Source organism: Bufo bufo, chromosome 7 (assembly GCF_905171765.1).
Source record: "Bufo bufo chromosome 7, aBufBuf1.1, whole genome shotgun sequence".
NCBI lineage: Eukaryota > Metazoa > Chordata > Amphibia > Anura > Bufonidae > Bufo > Bufo bufo.
Window position 1 is genome coordinate 146,594,794 of NC_053395.1, and position 20,458 is coordinate 146,615,251.

At 44.6% G+C, this 20,458-nt stretch overlaps 1 protein-coding gene across 4 annotated transcripts in view; it reads right to left on the bottom strand.

The window, feature by feature from the left end:
- The window catches only part of LOC121008393 (uncharacterized protein KIAA2012-like), a 269,189-nt gene that overhangs the window by 15,049 nt on the left and 233,682 nt on the right, over nucleotides 1-20,458 (bottom strand). For all 4 annotated transcript variants that reach the window (XM_040440895.1, XM_040440896.1, XM_040440894.1 and 1 more), the window contains 3 exons: nucleotides 18,305-18,472; nucleotides 13,328-13,423; nucleotides 4,367-4,526 (listed from right to left, as the gene is read on the bottom strand). In XM_040440895.1, coding sequence (XP_040296829.1) covers nucleotides 4,414-4,526; nucleotides 13,328-13,423; nucleotides 18,305-18,472 — 377 coding nt within the window. In that variant the 3' untranslated portion in view covers nucleotides 4,367-4,413. The remainder of the gene's footprint in view (nucleotides 1-4,366; nucleotides 4,527-13,327; nucleotides 13,424-18,304; nucleotides 18,473-20,458) is intronic.

Below are 20,458 nucleotides of genomic sequence, written 5' to 3' on the forward strand. Positions count from 1 at the left end.
CGAAAAAGTGGCCACCAGGGAAAAGCTGCTCCGAGACCAGTCGGCTGAGTTTGTCGCTCCTTTACTGGCATCAGAGTCCCAGCGGGTGTATTTTGACTTGCCGGATGATCAAGCGGCCAACTACCCGAAGCTAAAGGGTGAGATGTTGGCAAGACTGGGGGTGAATGTGTTGGTCTGGGCCCAGTGGGTACATCAGTGGGGGTTTAAGCCGGCTGAGACCGCGAGACCCCATTATTGTAACTTACTCCAACTTTTGCAAAAGTGGCTACAGCCTGATGTGCTGAGTCCCACGGCTATGCTGGATAGACTATTGGCTGACATATTCTGTAGGGTGCTGCCACCCCCTCTCCAGCACTGGATCGGCCAGGTATCCCCTGGAAATGGTGAACCTGTTGGAATGCTATGAGGCCACCAACAATCTCAAGGGGGTTCTTTTGGGAGGACGGCAGGCAAACTCCAGAACTCCCCACCCCAGGCCCACTGGTATGAGCCAATGACCCCCCCCCCCCCCCCCAGGAGGTTACCGGACCCAGTTAATCTGCTGGCGGTGTCAGGAACCTGGCCACACTATGGTTGAGTGTCCTCATCGGGTTGAGCCCATGGACACTAATTGTGCTTACCGACAATCGCTATATTCTAGGAAACTGTGTGCCACAGGTACCCCGGAGGTTCTAGACCACTTGTGTCAGGTGGAAGTGTGAGACTCTCAAGCGGAGGCACTGTTGGACTCAGGGAGCTTGGTGAGGGCTACCCTGGGGCGGTCCGCTGAGTATACTGGCCGGAATGTTGGGGTGATGTGTGTTCATGGAGACTTGAAAGACTACCCCACCGCGCTGGTGTCTCTAACCACGGTGGCCGGCAGGTGGACACACAAAGTGGCAGTCACCACAAATCTCCACTATGAACTCATAATAGGGAGAGACTTTCCAGGTTTCCCTGCCCTATGGCCGGTTATGAGAGTTATGGATACCTCTGAGACAGGAATAAGCCCAGGAGATTGGCCTTGTTCAAAGGGACGGCCAAAACACTGGGAACCTGAGGCCGAAGGGCCAGCAGTAGGGGTGACCGCCACTTCGGTGGAAGAGGGGGAGATAACCCCGCATAGGGTAATGGTGGGAGACGTGGAGGATTTTCCACCGGGTCCTGGGTTGGCAGACCTCCACGTCTCCGGGGAGAATTTGGGTACAGCCCAACCCTATCCCGGGCGTGGGAGAAAGTGGTAATACTTGATGGTGTATCCCAACAACCTGGGGCCGAGTCGATGTTTCCCTATTTTGTGGTCCACCAGAATATGCTATATCGGGCAAACCAGCTGCAGGGTGAACCTGTTGAACAGTTGGTGGTGCCCGGGACCTATTGAAAACTTGTGTTAGAGTTAGCCCACCAACATGTTCTTGGGAGTCATCTGGGACTGCAGAAGACACAGGACCAGATACTACAACGGTTTTACTGGCCCAGTGTCTTTAGAGAGGTGGATGACTTTTGTAAGTCTTGCCCGACCTACCAAACCACTAGACCCCAGCACCTCTTCCGCAGTCCCTTAGTGCCCCTCCCGATTATCGAGGTACAATTTGAGAGAATCGCTATGGATCTCATAGCCCCAGTACCGAAGTCCACCAGGGGGCACCAACACATCTTGGTCGTCCTGGACTACGCCACTCGGTACCCGTAGGCGGTGCCACTGCGACATACATCGGCCAAACTCATAGCAAAAGAGTTAATGGAGATGTTTTCCCAAGTGGGGATACCCAAAGAGGTTCTGACTGACCATTTATGTCTAAGTTCATGCGGGAGCTCTGTAAGTTGCTGAAAATCAAACAGATACGGACATCTGTCTATCACCCGCAAACTGAAGGCCTAGTAGAAAGGTTTGATCAAACGTTAAAAACTATGTTAAAACGAGTAGTAGCTAAGGCCCCTAAGTCTGATGTAAGGAAAGCGGTTGCCACAGTGAATATTGCTGACAGCGTCTCCTCTAAACAGACTCAGGAGGCCAGGGAGTTCATCAACAGGAACACGGATGTGTTCTCAGACCTCGCTGGACGCACTTCCATAATCCAGCATGACATTGTCACTGAGCCTCAGGCCAAAATCCGGTTCAAACCATACCGGGTACCCGAGGCTCAGCGACAGGCCATCTCTGAGGAAGTACAACTAATGCTGCAACTAGACGTCATCGAGGAGTCTCGAAGTGAGTGGGCCAGCCCTATAGTACTGATACCCAAACTGGACGGGACGTTGCGGTTTTGTAATGATTTTCGAGAATTAAACGAGGTATCTAAGTTCAATGCATATCCCATGCCCCGGGTACTTCAATAGGAAGTTCATGGTACAGACAGATGCCTCCGAAGTAGGCCTCGCAGCTGTTTTCTCTCAGGAAGTCAACGGGGAGGAGCATCTCGTTGTCTTTTTAAGCCGCACGCTCACCCCAGCCGAAACCAGGTATAGTATAGTGGAAAGAGAGAGCCTGGCTATTAAGTGGGCAATTGAGTTTCTCCGCTACTATTTGTTGGGGAGAAAGTTTTGCCTGGTGACTGACCACTCCCCTCTCATGTGGATCAGCCAGGCCAAAGAGAGAAATGCACGAGTCACCAGGTGGTTCCTGTCCTTACAGAACTTTAAGTTCTCTGTGGAACACAGGGCAGGCCGATTGCAGGGAAATGCGGATGCCCTGTCCCAGGTATACTGTATGGCAGGTGGTCACCCCCTCAGGGTTGAACAAAGGGGGAAAGGTATGCAAGAAGGTACCTGGAATCATCGTGGATGGAAGGTATGTGTCACCGAGGTTCCTGGCCTCGGTGAAGTAAGAGCCGGTATTTTATGTGTCAGCAACAGCTATTGCTAATTGACACCTTGAGAGTTAACATGGCTGTCATAGCTGATCCGGGACGGCTCTTACTGGGAGTAGTCAAAGTGCTGCATGGGTGACTACTCCCCATGTTCCAGGCTGGGTTTTGCCAGGCATAAAAACCAGCCCTCTCACAGTGGAGCTCAGGAGTCTGTATGCTGTGAACTGAGGGCTGTGCTGGGATTTGTGGTTTGAGCCGGGCTGGAGGACTCAGGCCCCTCTAAAGACGAACAGGTCGCCTATGGACTTGATGAGGCTGAACTGCTAACAGGATGTGAATTAACCACCAGGAGAAAAGGTGACTTTTATTGAATAAACGCCGCTGTTTGATTCAAGAACTGTGTACTCTATACTGCATCCGCTAGTCCTAACTACCAGAGCGGATCCCCACAACTTATACATGCCACAAAACCCTTTAGAACATATAACTGCACCACTGAACGGCAAATATATTTTTATTTTGCCACTATTACACGACAAAAAGGGCTTTAGAACATATAACTGCACCGCTGAACGGCAAATAGGCCCTTATTTTTTTCCACTTATACACGCCACAGAAGGCTTTAGAACATATAACTGCACCGCTGAACAGTAAATATATTTTACTTTTGCCACTGATGCACGACAAAAAGGGCTTTAGAACATATAAGTGCACCTCTAAACGGCAAATATATTTTTCTTTTGCTATTAATACACAACAAAAAGAGCTGTAATCTTTGCACTTCACCACACAACAGCTGATAAGACCTTTTTTCCCCCGCTAATACAAGCCAAAAAATGCTTTAGAACATATACAGCAGCTGCACCGCACAAGGGCAAATAAGACGTAGAAATATTTCCTTGTAATAAACCCTGTTAATGGCTGTATCAAACAGCACTTGCACCCGAATAACAATAACGGTTTGCTGGAATTACAGAGCTGTATAATGGCAATTTGGGTCCCCAGTCAGTGCAGCAAGGTGTAATTGGATTGTTCCTATTACCCAGGCTGTAACCTCCCCTACTGAACCCTGTTCAACATAAATGCTGTGGAATGATTTCTCCCTATCCTTTCCCTACACCTTGAATAATCTTTCCCTGAGGTTTTTTCTAGCACTGTCCCTAGTTCCTGCTGACGTCTCTCCCTGCACTAAGTACAGTGGAAAATGGCTGAATCCAAGGTGGCTGAGGCTATTAATAGGGCTGTGACATCACAGGGCTGGCTGGCTGCTGATTGGTTGCATGCATGGCATTATGGGTGATCCCGCCTTCCCAGAGTTCCTTGCTCCATGTCCTCACACGTGCAGCAGCCATTTTAGGAAAAAATGCTATTCGTTACTACGAAGCGTGGGTAATTCAGATTCGGTGCAAATCGAATTTTTCATGAAATTCGGATCAAATTCCACTTTGTCAACTTCAATTCACTCATCTCTAGTCACAATTCATTTTTGTTGAACTCCTTTGCAATAAATATTTTGTTATCCAGTGAATAGAGATAGATGTGAGTGTAGTAGTAGTGGCAACCTGCAGGATACTGACCACAGTGCTGGTGATTTCCTGGAGAAGTGCCAGCTCTTCTTCTTCTGTTAATTGTGGCTTCTCATCAGTGTGGCTGTTTTCCTGTTTAACTTCTGTCTGCTGTGGAGTGACAGGCACATTCTCTTTCCTCTCAAAGGACACTTTCTCCACATCTTTAAAACTAAGAGCATAATGGTTTAGATTTCTTAAAGAAAGACTTTAAGCAGCATGCAACGGAATTACCAGTGATAAAGCATGATATTTTAGTCTTCAGCTAGACATTTACCAGTACAACAATAGTAAAAGGGTTTGTCCCAAAATGTCAACTTACCAGTGATCAAACGAATGGGGAGGCCATTGAGCAAGCTCATTGCTGCTCCATTCAAAGTCTATGAAACTGATGAATAGACAGGGAGTACAGGGCTCTGCTACCTCTGGCAATTTAGCCATGCACTAAATTTATCATACAGCTCTAATTGAGCTGTCCAAAACTGTTAGGCCTCTTTCACACGGGCGTTGCGGGAAAATGTGCGTTGCGGGAACACCCGTGATTTTTCCGCACGAGTGCAAAACATTGTAATGCGTTTTGCACTCGCGCGTGTTTGGTACCCAAACCCGAACTTCTTCACAGAAGTTCGGGCTTGGGATCGGTGTTCTGTAGATTGAATTATTTTCCCTTATAACATGGTTATAAGGGAAAATAATAGCATTCTGAATACAGAATGCATAGTCAGGGGCGTACCTAGAGCATTTGGCACCCGGGGCGAACCCTTTGTTTGGCACCCCCCCCCCCTCCCCTTAAGAAAGTTAAGAAAACATGCACAAACTTTTTTCAATGTTTTCAATAATATTTATAATAAAATAAACCTCTGCACACCCCCTTAACGAAATAAACCCATTAACCCCCCTTAATAAAACCCATTAACCACCCCTTAATAGACCCCTTAACCCTTCCTTAATAAAATAAAAACCTGCACCCCCTTAAACCCCAGTATAATAAACATTGGTGGCGCAGTGCGCCCCCCCCCAACATAATAAACATTGGTGGTGCAGTGCGCCCCCCCCCCCCAACACCCTAGTATAATAAACATTGGTGGCGCAGTGTGCCCCCCCCAACATAATAAACATTGGTGGGCAGTGCACCCCCCCTCCCTAGCATAATAAACATATAAACATTGGTGGTGCAGTGCGCCCCCCCCCAACACCCCAGTATAATAAACATTGGTGGCACAGTGCGCCCCCCCCCCAACATAATAAACATTGGTGGGCAGTGCCAATGAGGGTTAAAAAAATAAATAAAAATTAACTCACCACCTCCAATTGATCGCGTAGCAGCCGGTCTCCTGTACTTTCTTCAGGACCTGTCAAAGGACCTGTGGTGATGTCACTGAGCTCATCACATGATACATCACATGATCCATTACCATGGTAATGGACCATGTGATAGAGGCTGGAGCTCAGTGACCGGCAGCAGCTACGCGATCAATTGGAGGAGGTGAGTTAATTTTTTATTTTTTAACCCTCATTGGCACTGCCCACTGCCCACCAATGTTTATTATACTGGGGGGGGGGGGGCGCACTCAATGTTTATTATACTGGGGGGGGCGCACTCAATGTTTATTATACTGGGGGGGGCGCACTCAATGTTTATTATACTGGGGGGGCGCACTCAATGTTTATTATACTGGGGGGGGGGGCGCACTCAATGTTTATTATACTGGGGGGGCCGCACTCAATGTTTATTATACTGGGGGGGGGGGGGCCGCACTCAATGTTAATGAAGATAACTGACCTGTTAATACAAATGCAGGAGGCGGGTGCCGGAATCAAATAGCGGCACCCGACCTCTATGACAGGGAGCGGCACCTGAGGGGTTAACTGCCGCTGATGAGGCTGATCGCAGCTCCCTGTCATAGAGGTCGGGTGCCGGCTATTTGATTCCGGCACCCGCCTCCTGCATTTGTATTAACAGGTCAGTTATCTTCATTGGTGGCGCAGTGGCCACAGCCCCTCCCCCGGCCCTGTCCCTCTTCTTATTGGCCACGGCGGCAGCAGCACAGGGGGAGGGAGAGACCATCTGGAGCCCTGCCCCTATCACAGCGCCACGCCTGGCCCACTCGCCACATTTTTTATTTTTTTTTATCCTCAGTCGCGGCTGGCACCCCCCTTGTGAGTGGCACCCGGGGCGGGCCGCCCCTCCCGCCCCCCCCTTGGTACGCCACTGTGCATAGTAAACTAGCGCTAGCGGGGTTAAAAAAAATAAAAAAAATTTAACTCACCTTAATCCACTTGCTGGCGCTGCCGGCATCTCGTCTGTCTCCTTCTGTGCTGAACAGGACCTGTGGTGAGCATTCATTCCAGGACCTTTGATGACGTCACTCTGGTCATCACATGATCCATCACCATGGTAAAAGATCATGTGACGTACCATGTGATGACCGGAGTGACGTCATCGAAGGTCCTGTAACTGTACTTAATGCTCACCACAGGTCCTATTCAACAAAGGAGACAGAAGCAGATGCCGGGCTACGCGATCAAGTGGACTAAGGTGAGTTAAATTATTTTTTATTTATTTTTAACCCCTCCAGCGCTGTTTTACTATGCATTCTGTATTCAGAATGCTATTATTTCCCCTTATAACCATGTTATAAGGGAAAATAATAATGATCGGGTCTCTATCCCGATCGTCTCCTAGCACCCGTGCGCGAAAATCGCACCGCATCCGCACTTGCTTGCAGATGCTTGCGATTTTCACGCAACCCCATTCACTTCTATGGGGCCTGCGTTGCGTGAAAAACGCACAAAGAGGAGCATGCTGCGATTTTCACGCAATGCACAAGTGATGCGTGAAAATCACCACTCATGTGAACAGCCCCATAGAAATGAATGGGTCAGTATTCAGTGCGGGTGCAATGCGTTCACCTCCCGCATCGCATCTGCGCGGAATACTTGCTCGTGTGAAAGGGGCCTTAGTCTTTTGGTCCGCATTGATGAATGAACTCAGAAGAGTTTACCAGGTCTCTATACCTTAGAATCCCTTAAAGGGTTTCTGTCATGAGAAATAACGTTATGTAGCTGGCTGACATTAGCGATGTGCTAATGTCAGCAGTACATAACAGTATGCTTTATAACTCCCTGCCTGCCGCCGTTCTCTTAAAACGTCCTTCACTCACTGTGCCTGCGCCGAATACTAAACAGGACGGCGCAGGATTTACGGGACACTGAGGAGAACTCGAAAGTCAATAAACTGGGTGTGCCAAATGGTGCGTAGACCGAGCCTCTAGGTGCTGAAGCAATGCCCTAATAGCACCTAGATCCAGAAAGGAGATTAGGTGTCTCTAGGGAGTTTAGGAACAGGCTGTTGTTTGATCAAGCTGAAGTAAAAATCTTTAATGAAACACCAAAGATTATGTCCAGTAGCGAAAGTTGTCAAAAAGACCTCCCTTCCATTGAGGATTTTTCTCAGCTACAGGATCCAATGGAAAGGAAGGTTGATGCTCTACTGAAAAATTCCTGTGAAGCATCCATATTTAAGATTAAAACGAATATAGTGCAACATCAGTGGCTAGATCCATGTATTTGGCTCAGCGAATTAGAAAACCCATATTAAAAACAAGACTCCTAGAGAGGAGATCCTAAACTCTATTCCCCTTCTCAGGTCAGCCACAGAGTTCTTGGCGGATGCCTCAGCTAAGTCTGTTAGGTTCGCCACTAAGGATGCGGCTCTCTCTAATTCAGCGAGAAGAGCATTGTGGATGAAATCTTGGGGGGAGATAGAACATCTAAAGCTAAGTTATGCTCTATTGCTTTCCTCTGGAGAATACGTTTTTGGACCGGTCTTGAACTCTATTCCCGAAAAAGCAGCTGACAAAAAGAAAGGGTTCCCTGAGGAAAGTAAAAAGAAGCCCTTTTGTTCCTTTAACCCTCAATCCAAATCCTATAGAGGCAAAGGAAAATTGGGGAGGTGGAGCTATCAAAAAGGGGGGAAAGGCAGGGGTTTCCTTCTCAATCCCCAAAATAAACAATCTGATAAACAATGACACCAAGGTTGGGGGAAGGTTGAGAAGTTTTCTATCCCAGTGGGAATCCATGACCCAGAATCCCTGGGCCTTGGACATCATAAAAAACGGATACAGGATAGAATTCTCCTCAACCCCTCCACAGAAGTTCCGGAAAACCTCCCACAACCAGAGCGTGTTAGAAAAAATTTGGCAGGGAGTCTTAGATTTAATACACTCAAACATGGTAATAGAAGTTCCCGAACTAGAAAAGGAAAAAGGTTATTATTCAAACCTTTTTTTAGTCCAAAAACAAAATGGGTCTTCCCGTGCCATTATAAATCTAAAAGGGTTAAACAAAGCCATTACCTACAAGAAATTCAAAATGGAATCTATAACTTCCATTAACCCTTTAATCAAAAATGGAGCCTTCATGACGTCCATAGATCTAAAAGACGCCTATTACCACATCCCCATACTCAGAAATACCTCAGATGTCATCTCTACCACAAGAAAAGTTGGTATCTTTCAAGGAAAAGAGATTCCAATCCCAAAGTCAGTGTTCTATCAGGAATGCCATGAGCCTTCTGGGAATGATGACCTCGTGCATCACCCCGGTGCCAGGCCCATACCAGAATAACTCAATTCTGGATACTAGGGAAGTGGGACAGAAAACAGTCCTCCCTAGAGAAAAAGATAACCATCCCCCTACGCGTAAAGTCAGATTTCAACTGGTAGACGGAAAAGAAGAATCTGTCGAGGGGCGTAACCTGGTTGAGAAATCCAGAAGTCCAGATTGTGAGAGATGCAAGCGGCACGGGCTGGGGAGCAAAGGTAGTCTTCTCAAACTACCAGGGCAGGTGGTCAACTGAAATAAAACAAAGATCATCAAACTATCGAGAGTTGAGAGCTCTCTAGGAGACTCTAAAAGTATCCCAAAAACTATTGTCCGGAAAACATCTAAAAATATTCTCCGACAATGTAACAGCTGTGGCCTACCTAAAACACCAGGGGGGCACAAGATCTCCAAGCCTAAAGGGTCTGGCGGAAAGAATATTCTTCTGGGCAGAAAGAAATGTACCTTCAGTCACAGCGATCCATCTAAAGGGTTCAAAAAACATAGAAGCCGACTACCTCAGCAGAAAAACTTTAGACCCAGGGGAGTGGTCCCTAAATCAAGAAATTTTTCATAAAATTTCCAGAAGATGGGGAGTCCCTCAAATAGACCTATTCGCGGCAAAAAACAACACGAAAGTGGCGCAGGTTTGTTCTCTAAACCCCAGAGAAGAGCCATGGGCAGTCTACGCTTTTTCAGTCAGGTCGACCTCAGACCCAGTACACTAAAGGTACAGATATCCGCTTTGGGTGCATGCTATGATACAGATCTATCCAGTCATAGGTGGATAAGAAGATTTGTAAGAGCTGCTTCTAAACTAAGACCATCTATAACCCCAAGGATTCCCCAGTGGGATTTAAACCTGGTCTTGAAAGGTCTAATGAAATCTCTATTTACTCCCTTACAGGACATTTCAATTAAACATCTTCCTTTCAAAGCTGCGTTCTTAATAGCTATAACATCAGCTAGATGCCTGGGAGAGATTCAGTCTCTCTTCTGCTGAGAACCCTATCTCTCTGTCTTTCTGGACAGGATAGTTTTGAAACTGGATCCGAGTTTTCTTCCAAAAGTCGTCACAGATTTTCATAGAGACCAATAAATTGTCCTCCCTTCTTTTCCTGAAGATGTAAAGAATTAATCTGAGGAACAATTCCAACTCCTGGATGTCAGGCATACCTGGCAGCAACAAAAAAATTCAGAAACATGACAACCTCTTCATTCAGTTTGCTGGTCAAAAGCATCCAAGGGCTTTCTATAGGTCGTTGGATTAGGTAAACTATATCCTGCTGTTACCAAATGTCAGGCTTACTAGTCCCCACAAATATATGAGCCCAAATATAAGAGCCCATTCCACAAGAGCAATGGCATCTTCATGGGCTGAAAGAGCGGAGTTTCCCTAGACAAAATCTGTAGAGCTGCCACCTGGTCTAATATAAATACGTTCATAAGATATTATCGTATTGATGTGTCTGCTTCTGTTATTTGACCTTTGGACAGAAGGGTCCTGCAAGCAGTCTCCCTCCTACTAAGTAATCTGTGTTCCTGCCCCTACAGAGGTCAAGGGGTCAATCTCATGGTTAACTCAAGGAAACAGAATTACCGTAAGTCTAATTAAGTTATTTATTTTTTTCTTTCTCATTTACTGGTGGTTTGCTGCACGGAGTGGGGTTAAGGGTTGCCGATTTAGGGGGATATCAATGTGAAATATTGTACTTTCGATATTCTTTTGTATTCTGGAATACCGTGCTTTGGGGTTGTTACTGTCATTTTTGTATGTTATAAAAACTCAATAAAAATGATCTGATGCAAAAAAAATTTATCATACAGCATATAAAAATGGTGCATCTTTAGACTCACTGGGGGTCATTTATTATGACCCTCTATGCCTAATGTGCCTAATTTAGGCCTCATGCACACGAACGTATTTTCTTTCCGTGTCCATTCCGTTTCTTTTGCGGACCATATGCAGAACCGTTCATTTTAATGGTCTTGAAAAAAAAACCAGAAGTTACTCCGGAATGTTTCTGTATGTCTGTTCCGCAAAAAAATAGAGCAAGTCCTATTATTGTCCGTATTACAGACAAGGATAGCTCTGTTCTATTAGGGGCCAGCTGTTCCATTCCGCAAAAATATGGAACGCACACGGACATCTTCCGTATTTTTTGTGGATCCGTGTTTTGCATGACAAGGATAGTAAAACCACATCCACACCTTCACCACAGTAACTTTCTATATGTACTGCCTATCACATTTAGACGTTATAATAGTATCCTTACTGGTCTAGGGAAGGTTTAGGGGTTAATACTTAATATTCCTGGTGGTCTAGGTTGGTGGTTTAGAGTGGGCTACGTCAGCCCTCTAAGCCCCATAGTGGCAACTAAGGCTCATGCACACAACCGTATGTATTTGCGGTCCACAAAAAACGGATACGCAAAAGATACGGATGACGTTCCGTGTGCATTACGTATTTTCTGGAACAGAAAAGCTGACCCCTAATAGAACAGTCCTATCCTTGTCCGTAATGCAGACAATAATAGGACATGTCCTTTTTTTGTGGAACGGAAATACGGACATACGGAAACGGAATGCACACGGAGTACCTTCATTTTTTTTTTGGACCCGTTGAAATGAATAGTTCTGCATACGGTCCGCAAAAAAAACGGAAGAGACACGGAAAGAAAATACGTTTGTGTGCATGAGGCCTAAGGCTGTAGATACATCTTTGGTAATGAAATATATTAAAAAAATAAAATAAAATAACATAAAATGGAAGTCCTCCTTAGACTACTTTCTCCTCGCGTTTAATGCGGATCCGTCATGGATCTGCACAAATGCTTCCGTTCAGATAATACAACCGCATGCATCCGTTCAGATCCGTTTATACAGTATATTCTGTAACATAGCCAAAACGGATCCATCTTGAACAACATTGAAAGTCAATGGGAGACGGATCAGTTTTCTATTGTGCCAGATTGTGTCAGTGAAAACGGATCGGTCCCCATTGACTTACATTGTGTGTCAGGACGAATCCGTTTGCCTCCGCATTGTCAGGCGGACACCAAAACGCTGCAAGCAGCATTTTGGTGTCCGCCTCCAGAGCGGAATGGAGGCGGAATGGAGGCGGAACAGAGGCAAACTGATGCATTCTGATGCCACTGATCCTTATCCATTCAGAATGCATTAGGGCAAAACTGATCCCTGAATGGATCTCAAAAACGGAAAACAAAACACCAGTGTGAAAGTAGCCTTAGGCCTCTTTCACACAGGCGTCATGGATTTGGGCCGGATAAGATGCGGGTGCGTCGCAGGAAAATGCGCGATTTTTCCGCGCGAGTGCAAAACATTTCAATGCATTTTGCACGCGGGTGACAAAAATCGGCATGTTTGGTACCCAAACGCGAACTTCTTCACAGAAGTTCGGGTTTGGGTTAGGTGTTGTGTAGATTGTATTATTTTCCCTTATAACATGGTTATAAGGGAAAATAATAGCATTCTTATTACAGAATGCTTAGTAAAATAGGGCTGGAGGAGTTTAAAAAAAATAAAAAATCATTTAACTCACCTTAATCCACTTGTTCGCGCAGCCCGGCTTCTCTTCTTCCTTCTTTCTTCAGGACCTGGGTAAAGGACCTTTGATGACATCACTTCGCTCATCACATGGTCCGTCACATGATCAATCGCCTTGGTGATGGATCATGTGACGGACCATGTGATGAGCGAAGTGATGTCATCAAAGGTCCTTTACGCAGGTCCTGAAGAAAGAAGAGAAGCCGGGCTCCGCGAACAAGTGGATTAAGGGGAGTTAAATTATTTTTAATTATTTTTAACCCCTCCAGCCCTATTTTACTAAGCATTCTGTATTAAGAATGCTATTATTTTCCCTTATAACCATGTTATAAGGAAAAATAATAATGATCGGGTCCCCATCCCGATCATCTCCTAGCAACCATGCGTGAAAATCACACCGCATCCGCACTTGCTTGCGATTTTCACGCAGCCCTATTCACTTCTATGGGGCCTGCGTTGCGTGAAAAACGCACAAAATAGAGCATGCTGCGATTTTCACGCAACGCACACGTGATGCGTGAAAATCACCGCTCATGTGCACAGCCCTATAGAAATGAATGGGTCCGGATTCAGTGCGGGTGCAATGCGTTCACCTCACGCATTGCACCCGCGCGGAATTCTCGCCCGTGTGAAAGAGGCCTTAGAGTTCAATTAATTTACTGACGACTGAAGAGAATGGGATATCTCTTGCAGCTGATATAGTTCACAGTATGGAGAAGATGTAGAAATTTTATTTGAAGGAATTCTGGATAAAGGTTAAAACATCTAAGAACCTTTGATGATTCCAGGCAGTCTACTCACATTTCAGAATTATTTCCATCTTATTACTGGGCTTTGGATTTTGTGCCTTTGTGACTTCTGAGGTCTTGGGTTTTAGTTTTGGTTGTTTTCCTGAGCCTAGTAAAGAAAATTCAAGGATTAGTAATTTAAAGGGGTTATTCCATGTCATCAGACAGACAATCTCTTTCTAACAACACTAGAACCAGCCCTGTACCTCACATGTATCCAGGGATCTCCCCATTCACTGCTCCAATTGTTCTGCTAGATTTATTTCCATCTGGCAGCTCAGGGAGACGTGTCCTTTCTAAGGGGGCATGTCCTTTCTGCTGCAGCTCTTTCATTGCAACTGACCACAGCTTCTAACAGAAGATATGACTTGTGGCAGTTGAAGGTTTAAACTGAGCATGTGCGACCACCAAAGTGAGGTGGACAGAGAAATAAGTAAAAGAACAAACAGCAGGTGGCGCTATACAGATACAGTTTATTAAATAGCTCAGTTGCTATACTAAATTTTATTAAAGTGTTGAGATCCAGGTGCTAGTTAGAAAAATTTAGAATAATTTTTGTGGCACAGCCCCTTTAATTAAGGACCGGGCTCATTTTCACCTTAAGGACCAGGCCATTTTTTGGAAATCTGACCAGTGTCACTTTAAGTGCTAATAACTTTAAAACGCTTTGACTTATCCAGGCCGTTCTGAGATTGTTTTTTCGTCACATATTGTACTTCATGACACTGGTAAAATGAAGTCAAAAAAATTATTTTTTTTTGCACAAAAAAATACCTAATTTACCAAAAATTTGGAAAAATTTGCAAATTTCAAAGTTTCAGTTTCTCTACTTCTGTAATACATAGTAATACCCCAAAAAATTGTGATGACTTTACATTCCCCATATGTCTACTTCATGTTTGAAGTGTTTTGGGAATGATATTTTATTTTTTGGGGATGTTATAAGGCTTAGAAGTTTAGAAGCAAATCTTGAAATTTTTCAGAAATTTACAAAAACTCAATTTTTAGGGACCAGTTCAGGTCTGAAGTCGATTTGCGAGGCTTACATAATAGAAACCACCCAAAAATGACCCCATCTAAGAAACTACACCCCTCAAGGTATTCAAAACTGATTTTGCATACATTATTAACCCTTTAGGTGTTGCACAAGAGTTATTGGCAAATGGGGAGGAAATTTGAGAATTTAATTTTTTTGTCAAATTTTTCATTTTAACACATTTTTTCCACTAACAAAGCAAGGGTTAACAGCCAAACAAGATTGTATCTTTATTGCCCTGACTCTGCCGTTTACAGAAACACCCCATATGTGGCCGTAAACTACTGTACGGGCACACAGTAGGGCGTAGAGTGAAAGGTGCGCCGTTTTGTTTTTGGAGGGCTGATTTTTACGGACTGGTTTTTTGACACCATGTCCCATTTGAAGCCCCCTGATGCACCCCTAGAGGAGAAACTCCCTAAAAGTGACCCCATCTAAGAAACTACACCCCTCAAGGTATTCAAAACTGATTTTACATACGTCGTTAACCCTTTAGGTGTTGCACAAGAGTTATTGGCAAATGGGGATGAAATTTGAGAATTTCATTTTTTTGCCTAATTTTCAATTTTAACCCATTTTTTCCACAAACAAAGCAAGGGTTAACAGCCAAACAAGACTGTATCTTTATTGCCCTGACTCTGCTATTTACATAAACACCCCATATGTGGCCGTAAACTACTGTACGGCCACACAGCGGGGCGCAGAGTGAAAGGTGCGCCGTTTGGTTTTTGGAAGGCTGATTTTGCTGGACTGTTTTTTTTGACACCATGTCCCATTTGAAGCCCCCCTGATGCACCCCTAGAGTAGAAACTCCATAAAAGTGACCCCATCTAAGAAACTACACCCCTCAAGGTATTCAAAACTGATTTTACAAACGTTGTTAACCCTTTAGGTGTTGCACAAGATTTAATGGAAAATAGAGACACAATTTCAAAATTTCAAATTTTTGGCAGATTTTCCATTTAATATTTTTTTTCCAGTTACAAAGCAAGGGTTAACAGCCAAACAAAACTCATTATTTATGGCCCTGATTCTGTAGTTTACAGAAACACCCCATATGTGTTCGTAAACCGCTGTACGGGCACACGGCAGGGCGCAGAAGGAAAGGAATGCCATACGGTTTTTGGAAGGCAGGTTTTGCTGGACTGTTTTTTTGACACCATGTCCCATTTGAAGCCCCCTGATGCACCCCTAGAGTGGAAACTCCAAAAAAGTGACTCCATTTTAGAAACTACGGGATAGGGTGGCAGTTTTGTTGGTACTAGTTTAGGGTACATATGATTTTTGGTTGCTCTATATTACACTTTTTGTGCAGCAAGGTAACAAGAAATAGCTTTTTTGGCACGTTTTTTTTTTTTTGTTATTTTTAACATTCATCTGACAGGTAGATCATGTGGTAATTTTATAGAGCAGGTTGTCACGGATGCGGCGGTACCTAATATGTATACATTTTTTTTATTTATGTAAGTTTTATACAATAACTTCATTTTTAAAACCAAAAAAATGTTTTAGTGTCTCCATAGTCTAAGAGCCATAGTTTTTTCAGTTTTTGGGCGATTATCTTGAGTAGGGTCTCATTTTTTGCGGGATGAGATGACGGTTTGATTGGCACTATTTTGGGGTGCATATGACTTTTTGATCGCTTGCTATTACACTTTTTATGACGTAAGATGGCAAAAAATGGCTTTTTTTTACACTGTTTTTATTTTTATTTTTTTACGGTGGTCATCTGAGGGGTTAGGTCATGTGATATTTTTATAGAGCCGGTCGATACGGACGCGGCAATACCTAATATGTATACTTTTTTTTTATTTATGTAAGTTTTACACAATGATTTCATTTTTGAAACAAAAAAAAATCATGTTTTAGTGTTTCCATAGTCTAAGAGCCATAGTTTTTTCAGCTTTTGGGCGATTATCTTGAGTAGGGTCTCATTTTTTGCGGGATGAGATGACGGTTTGATTGGTACTATTTTGGCGTACATGCGACTTTTTTGATCACTTTTATTACCTTTTTTGGGAAGTAAGGTGGGCAAAATTTCAATTTTCTCATAGTTTTTATTTTTTATTTTTATGGCGTTCACCGTGCGGGGAAAGTAACATGACCATTTTATAGATCAGGTCGTTACGGACGCGGCGATACCTAATATGTGTAGTTTATTTTATTTTTTTAATTTTTATTCAGTGATAAATGTTATTTTTTTTTATCTTAACTTTTTTCACTTTTTTACATTTTTTTGACCCAGACCCGCTTGGTTCTTGAAGATCCAGTGGGTCTGATGTCTGTATAATACAGTACAGTACAATATATATTGTTCTGTACTGTATTTTACTTACACTGAACAGATCTATGCTTTCAGCATAGATCTGTTCAGCACCATGGACAGCAGGACGCCTGAGCAGGCGTCCTGTTGCCATGGGAACCCTCCCCGTCTGCTCAGAACTTCGCAGACGGGGAAGGGTAAGCACAGGGCTGAGGGGGGCTCTCTGGGGGCTCTCTCCCTCTCCATCGGGGGGCTGCAAAGGCACAGCAGCCCCCCGATGGAGAGGGAGGGAGCTCCCTGACCGATGACAGTTAACTTTTTCCATACAGCGGTCCGTACGGACCGCGGTATGGAAAGGGTTAAACGGCTGACATCTGCACAGATGTCAGACGTTTATACCAGGGTGCCAGCAATGTGCTGGCACCCTGGTATACCCACTAGAAGCCAACGATCATTCATGGGGAGGCGGGCGGGGGATCGCGATCCCGCCTGCCGCACCGCCCGCCTCCCGCAACGACCCCACCGCATGCGACACCCCCCCCCCCCGCACCACCCGCCGGCATCAAATCATGCAGGGGTGCAGGGGGGGGGTGAAAAATATAGATTTTAGCCACTCTAAAGTTTCTGATCGCCGCGGTCAGGGACCGCGGGGATCAGAAACTGCAAAAAGCGCAGCAAACCGCAGGTCTGAATTGACCTGCGGTTTGCTGCGATCGCCGACGCGGGGGGGTCACATGACCCCCCCCTGGCGTTGTCACAGGATGCCGGCTGAAGGATTTCAGCCGAAATCCCGTTCCGTTTAACCCCTCGGGCGCCGGAATACAGATTTTAAGTCAGGACGTACCGGTACGTCCTGTGTCCTTAAGGACTCGGGAAATAGGGCGTACCGGTACGTCCTATGTCCTTAAGGGGTTAAATCGAAGCATAAACTATAATTTTAAAGAACAGGCAATCTGAGCATGGAGGACCAACCAACCATGCAGGATCAACCCTATCAAACTTTGCATAATGCCTGGTAGGGTTTATCCTGTTGAGTAAAAGAATACCTTTTTTATGCAGATCTGGTGTGCAGTTGCTGGGAAATGTATATTTTATTGTTTATGCAAATGAGGGCTCCAAGGGGCGGACCTGAGTCTTTCAGCGATGGCCACTCCCCCTTTCCTTGATTGACGGGCCAGGAATCATCAGCGTCCTCTCACGGGGCCCCGTAATCCCACACTTGCACCATACATTACACAATCAGCACATGTGCAGTAGGTCAAGCAGAAGCAGATATACTGTTCATGCACTGATGTACAGTATATTGTAAAGCACAAGATTACAGGTCTGACAGGACGCTAATGATGTATGGCTCTGTCAATCAAGGGGAAGGAGGAGTGCTTATCATTGCACAAAGCTGGAGCTAAGGTATATCGAGGGGCTCAAGACCACCCTGGGGTGCACTGAATCCCTCATTTGCATAAACATTAAAAGGTGAATTGCTCAGTATTGTTGCTACAGATCTGCATTAAAAAGGTATGCTTATACTCAGCAGGATCAACCCCACCAGGCATTGTGCCTGGTTTATGCATTATAAACACAAATTAGTTGAAAACACAATCCAACTTAAATTAAGATGTTTAGATGAATAATATGAAATAGCAGGAGCTGTTTCTTGTCCTAAAGGTGATCAACCAGAGGACCAATAGTACCTTTAATGACTTGTCCAGACGTCTGACTGTGGTTCGGATCCTGGCCAGTAGAGGGGGCTGCAGGATCACTGTCTGCACTTTCTTGTGAGCTGATGGTATCCGGTTCAGAAGATGCACTTTCATGATGTGTTATCTCCTCCATTAGTCTTGGTCTGATGTTTGTGGCATCTGGGTAAACATAAAGGTGGTAGAAGTATGAAATAAGGTCAATGGTTTTCTTACCCTCATTAAAAATAAATTGTCTTACTTTATTTCTTATCTGAGATTTTCCACATTGGTAAAGATGTCTACCCTTTACACATTTTTCTTCTGAATGTCAGCAGAAACCAAAGTATTCTTTATAATAACCATTTACTTGGCAAAGCAAGGGATTTTCTGGGTAAGGGTATGGCCACATGTGCAGGTTTGTTATGTCGTTTTTTAAACCAAAATCAGGGGTGCATCATCAAAAGGAGAGAAAGTATTAAGGTCCATTCACTATTTTGCGGAACGGAATTGCGGACCCATTCATTTCTATGGGGCAGCACGATGTGCTGCCCGGATACGGAATTGCACTTCCGGGTCCGCAATTCCGTTTCCTGAAAAAAATAGAACATGTCCTATTCTTGTCCGCAATTGCGGACTAGAATAGGCATATTCTAAGTGCTGGCAATGTACGGTCCACAAAATGCGGAACGCACATTGCCGCTGTCCGTGTTTCGTGGATCCGCAAAACACGTTACGGACGTCTGAATGGAGCCTTAAGTACAGATACTTCTCTCTCTTTTTATTATTATTTTTTTTTCTCCACTCCTGGTTGTGCCTTCAAAAACTGCATTAAAATACCTGCACACATGGCAATACCCTTAGGCAACCTGAACAAGTTGTGGAATACGTGCGGTTTTTCAGCACAGATTCCCGTGCGGAAAAACAGCAGCGTAGTACAGAACAAGCAAAGTATATGAGATTACACAAATCTCTTGTCCACTTTTTTTCTGTACGGAAATTGACCCGATTTCCAAATCTGCCGCATGCAGTTATGTTTGCGGTTTTAGTTGCGGATTTCACTTTTTTCCAATCAAGGATGGGATCTGCAGCAAAACTGCATCAAATCTGCTGTTAGAATTTGCGGATTTTTGTTCAGATATGCTGCAGAAACACACATAAATCCGCACAGAAATTCTTGTGGATCTTATGTGCATTCACCCGCACCTGTGTGCAGGCGTCCTTATGGATATTAATGACCGGGTTCAGAGCTTGGATGCTCCCCTTGTCCTGCGCTGGATCGTGCAGGGCAAGGGCTTTTTTGTTTTCATTTTTTACTGCTAGGTGACCAATAGGTGTGTATAACAAAAGATCCGTGTGTGTATACAGCCATCTGACCAATGTTTGGTCAGAAAATCAGTCAGATAATCTGTTGGTGTAATACAGGCCTAAAACTATTACTAGGTTTACTAAGGAACAGTGGTAACAATACTCGTAATTGTAATTCTCTAAGTTGAAGCTATTCTGCTTTAAATAACAATCCAACCCTTATAGGGGTTATCCGACTTGCACTGACCCATGTGTGGGCCACTTCCGGGTCACGTGTCATACATTTCCTATTCTGGAGTTAGAACCCACAGCACGCATGCGCTGTTCTTACACCATGTAAGATCATGTCCTCAATGTACAGCAAGTGATCCCAGAAGTAGCCACCGCACTGGAGTGCAGCGCAAGTCAGATAACCCCTTTAAATATGTAGGTCTTTATTTTCGCATGACTGTTCTTTTTATGTACCAATCATTCTCATGTTTAAAGTGATTTTACAGGAATTAAAATACTGATGATGTATCGTCAGGATAGGTCATCAATATCAGATCGGCGGAGGTCCGACACCTGGCACCTCCGGCGATCAACTGGTTGAGGAGGAGGCCGTGCTCCATGCAAGAGCTTGCTTCCCTTGATTGTTTACCTGCTCGCCATTGACACTGTAGCAGTGAGCAGGTATAATTACACATAAGCCGTCCCATTCACTTCTATGGGACTGCTCATTCCTATACACTTGAATCATGTCGAAAGTTTGTCTATGTGCTGCTAACCAGTGGTTGTGTTGTGTATTGCATGTCAAGGATTTTGACAGCATGTTGTCATGAAACAAAATTAATACAATATAGAGTCCTTAAAGAGATTCTG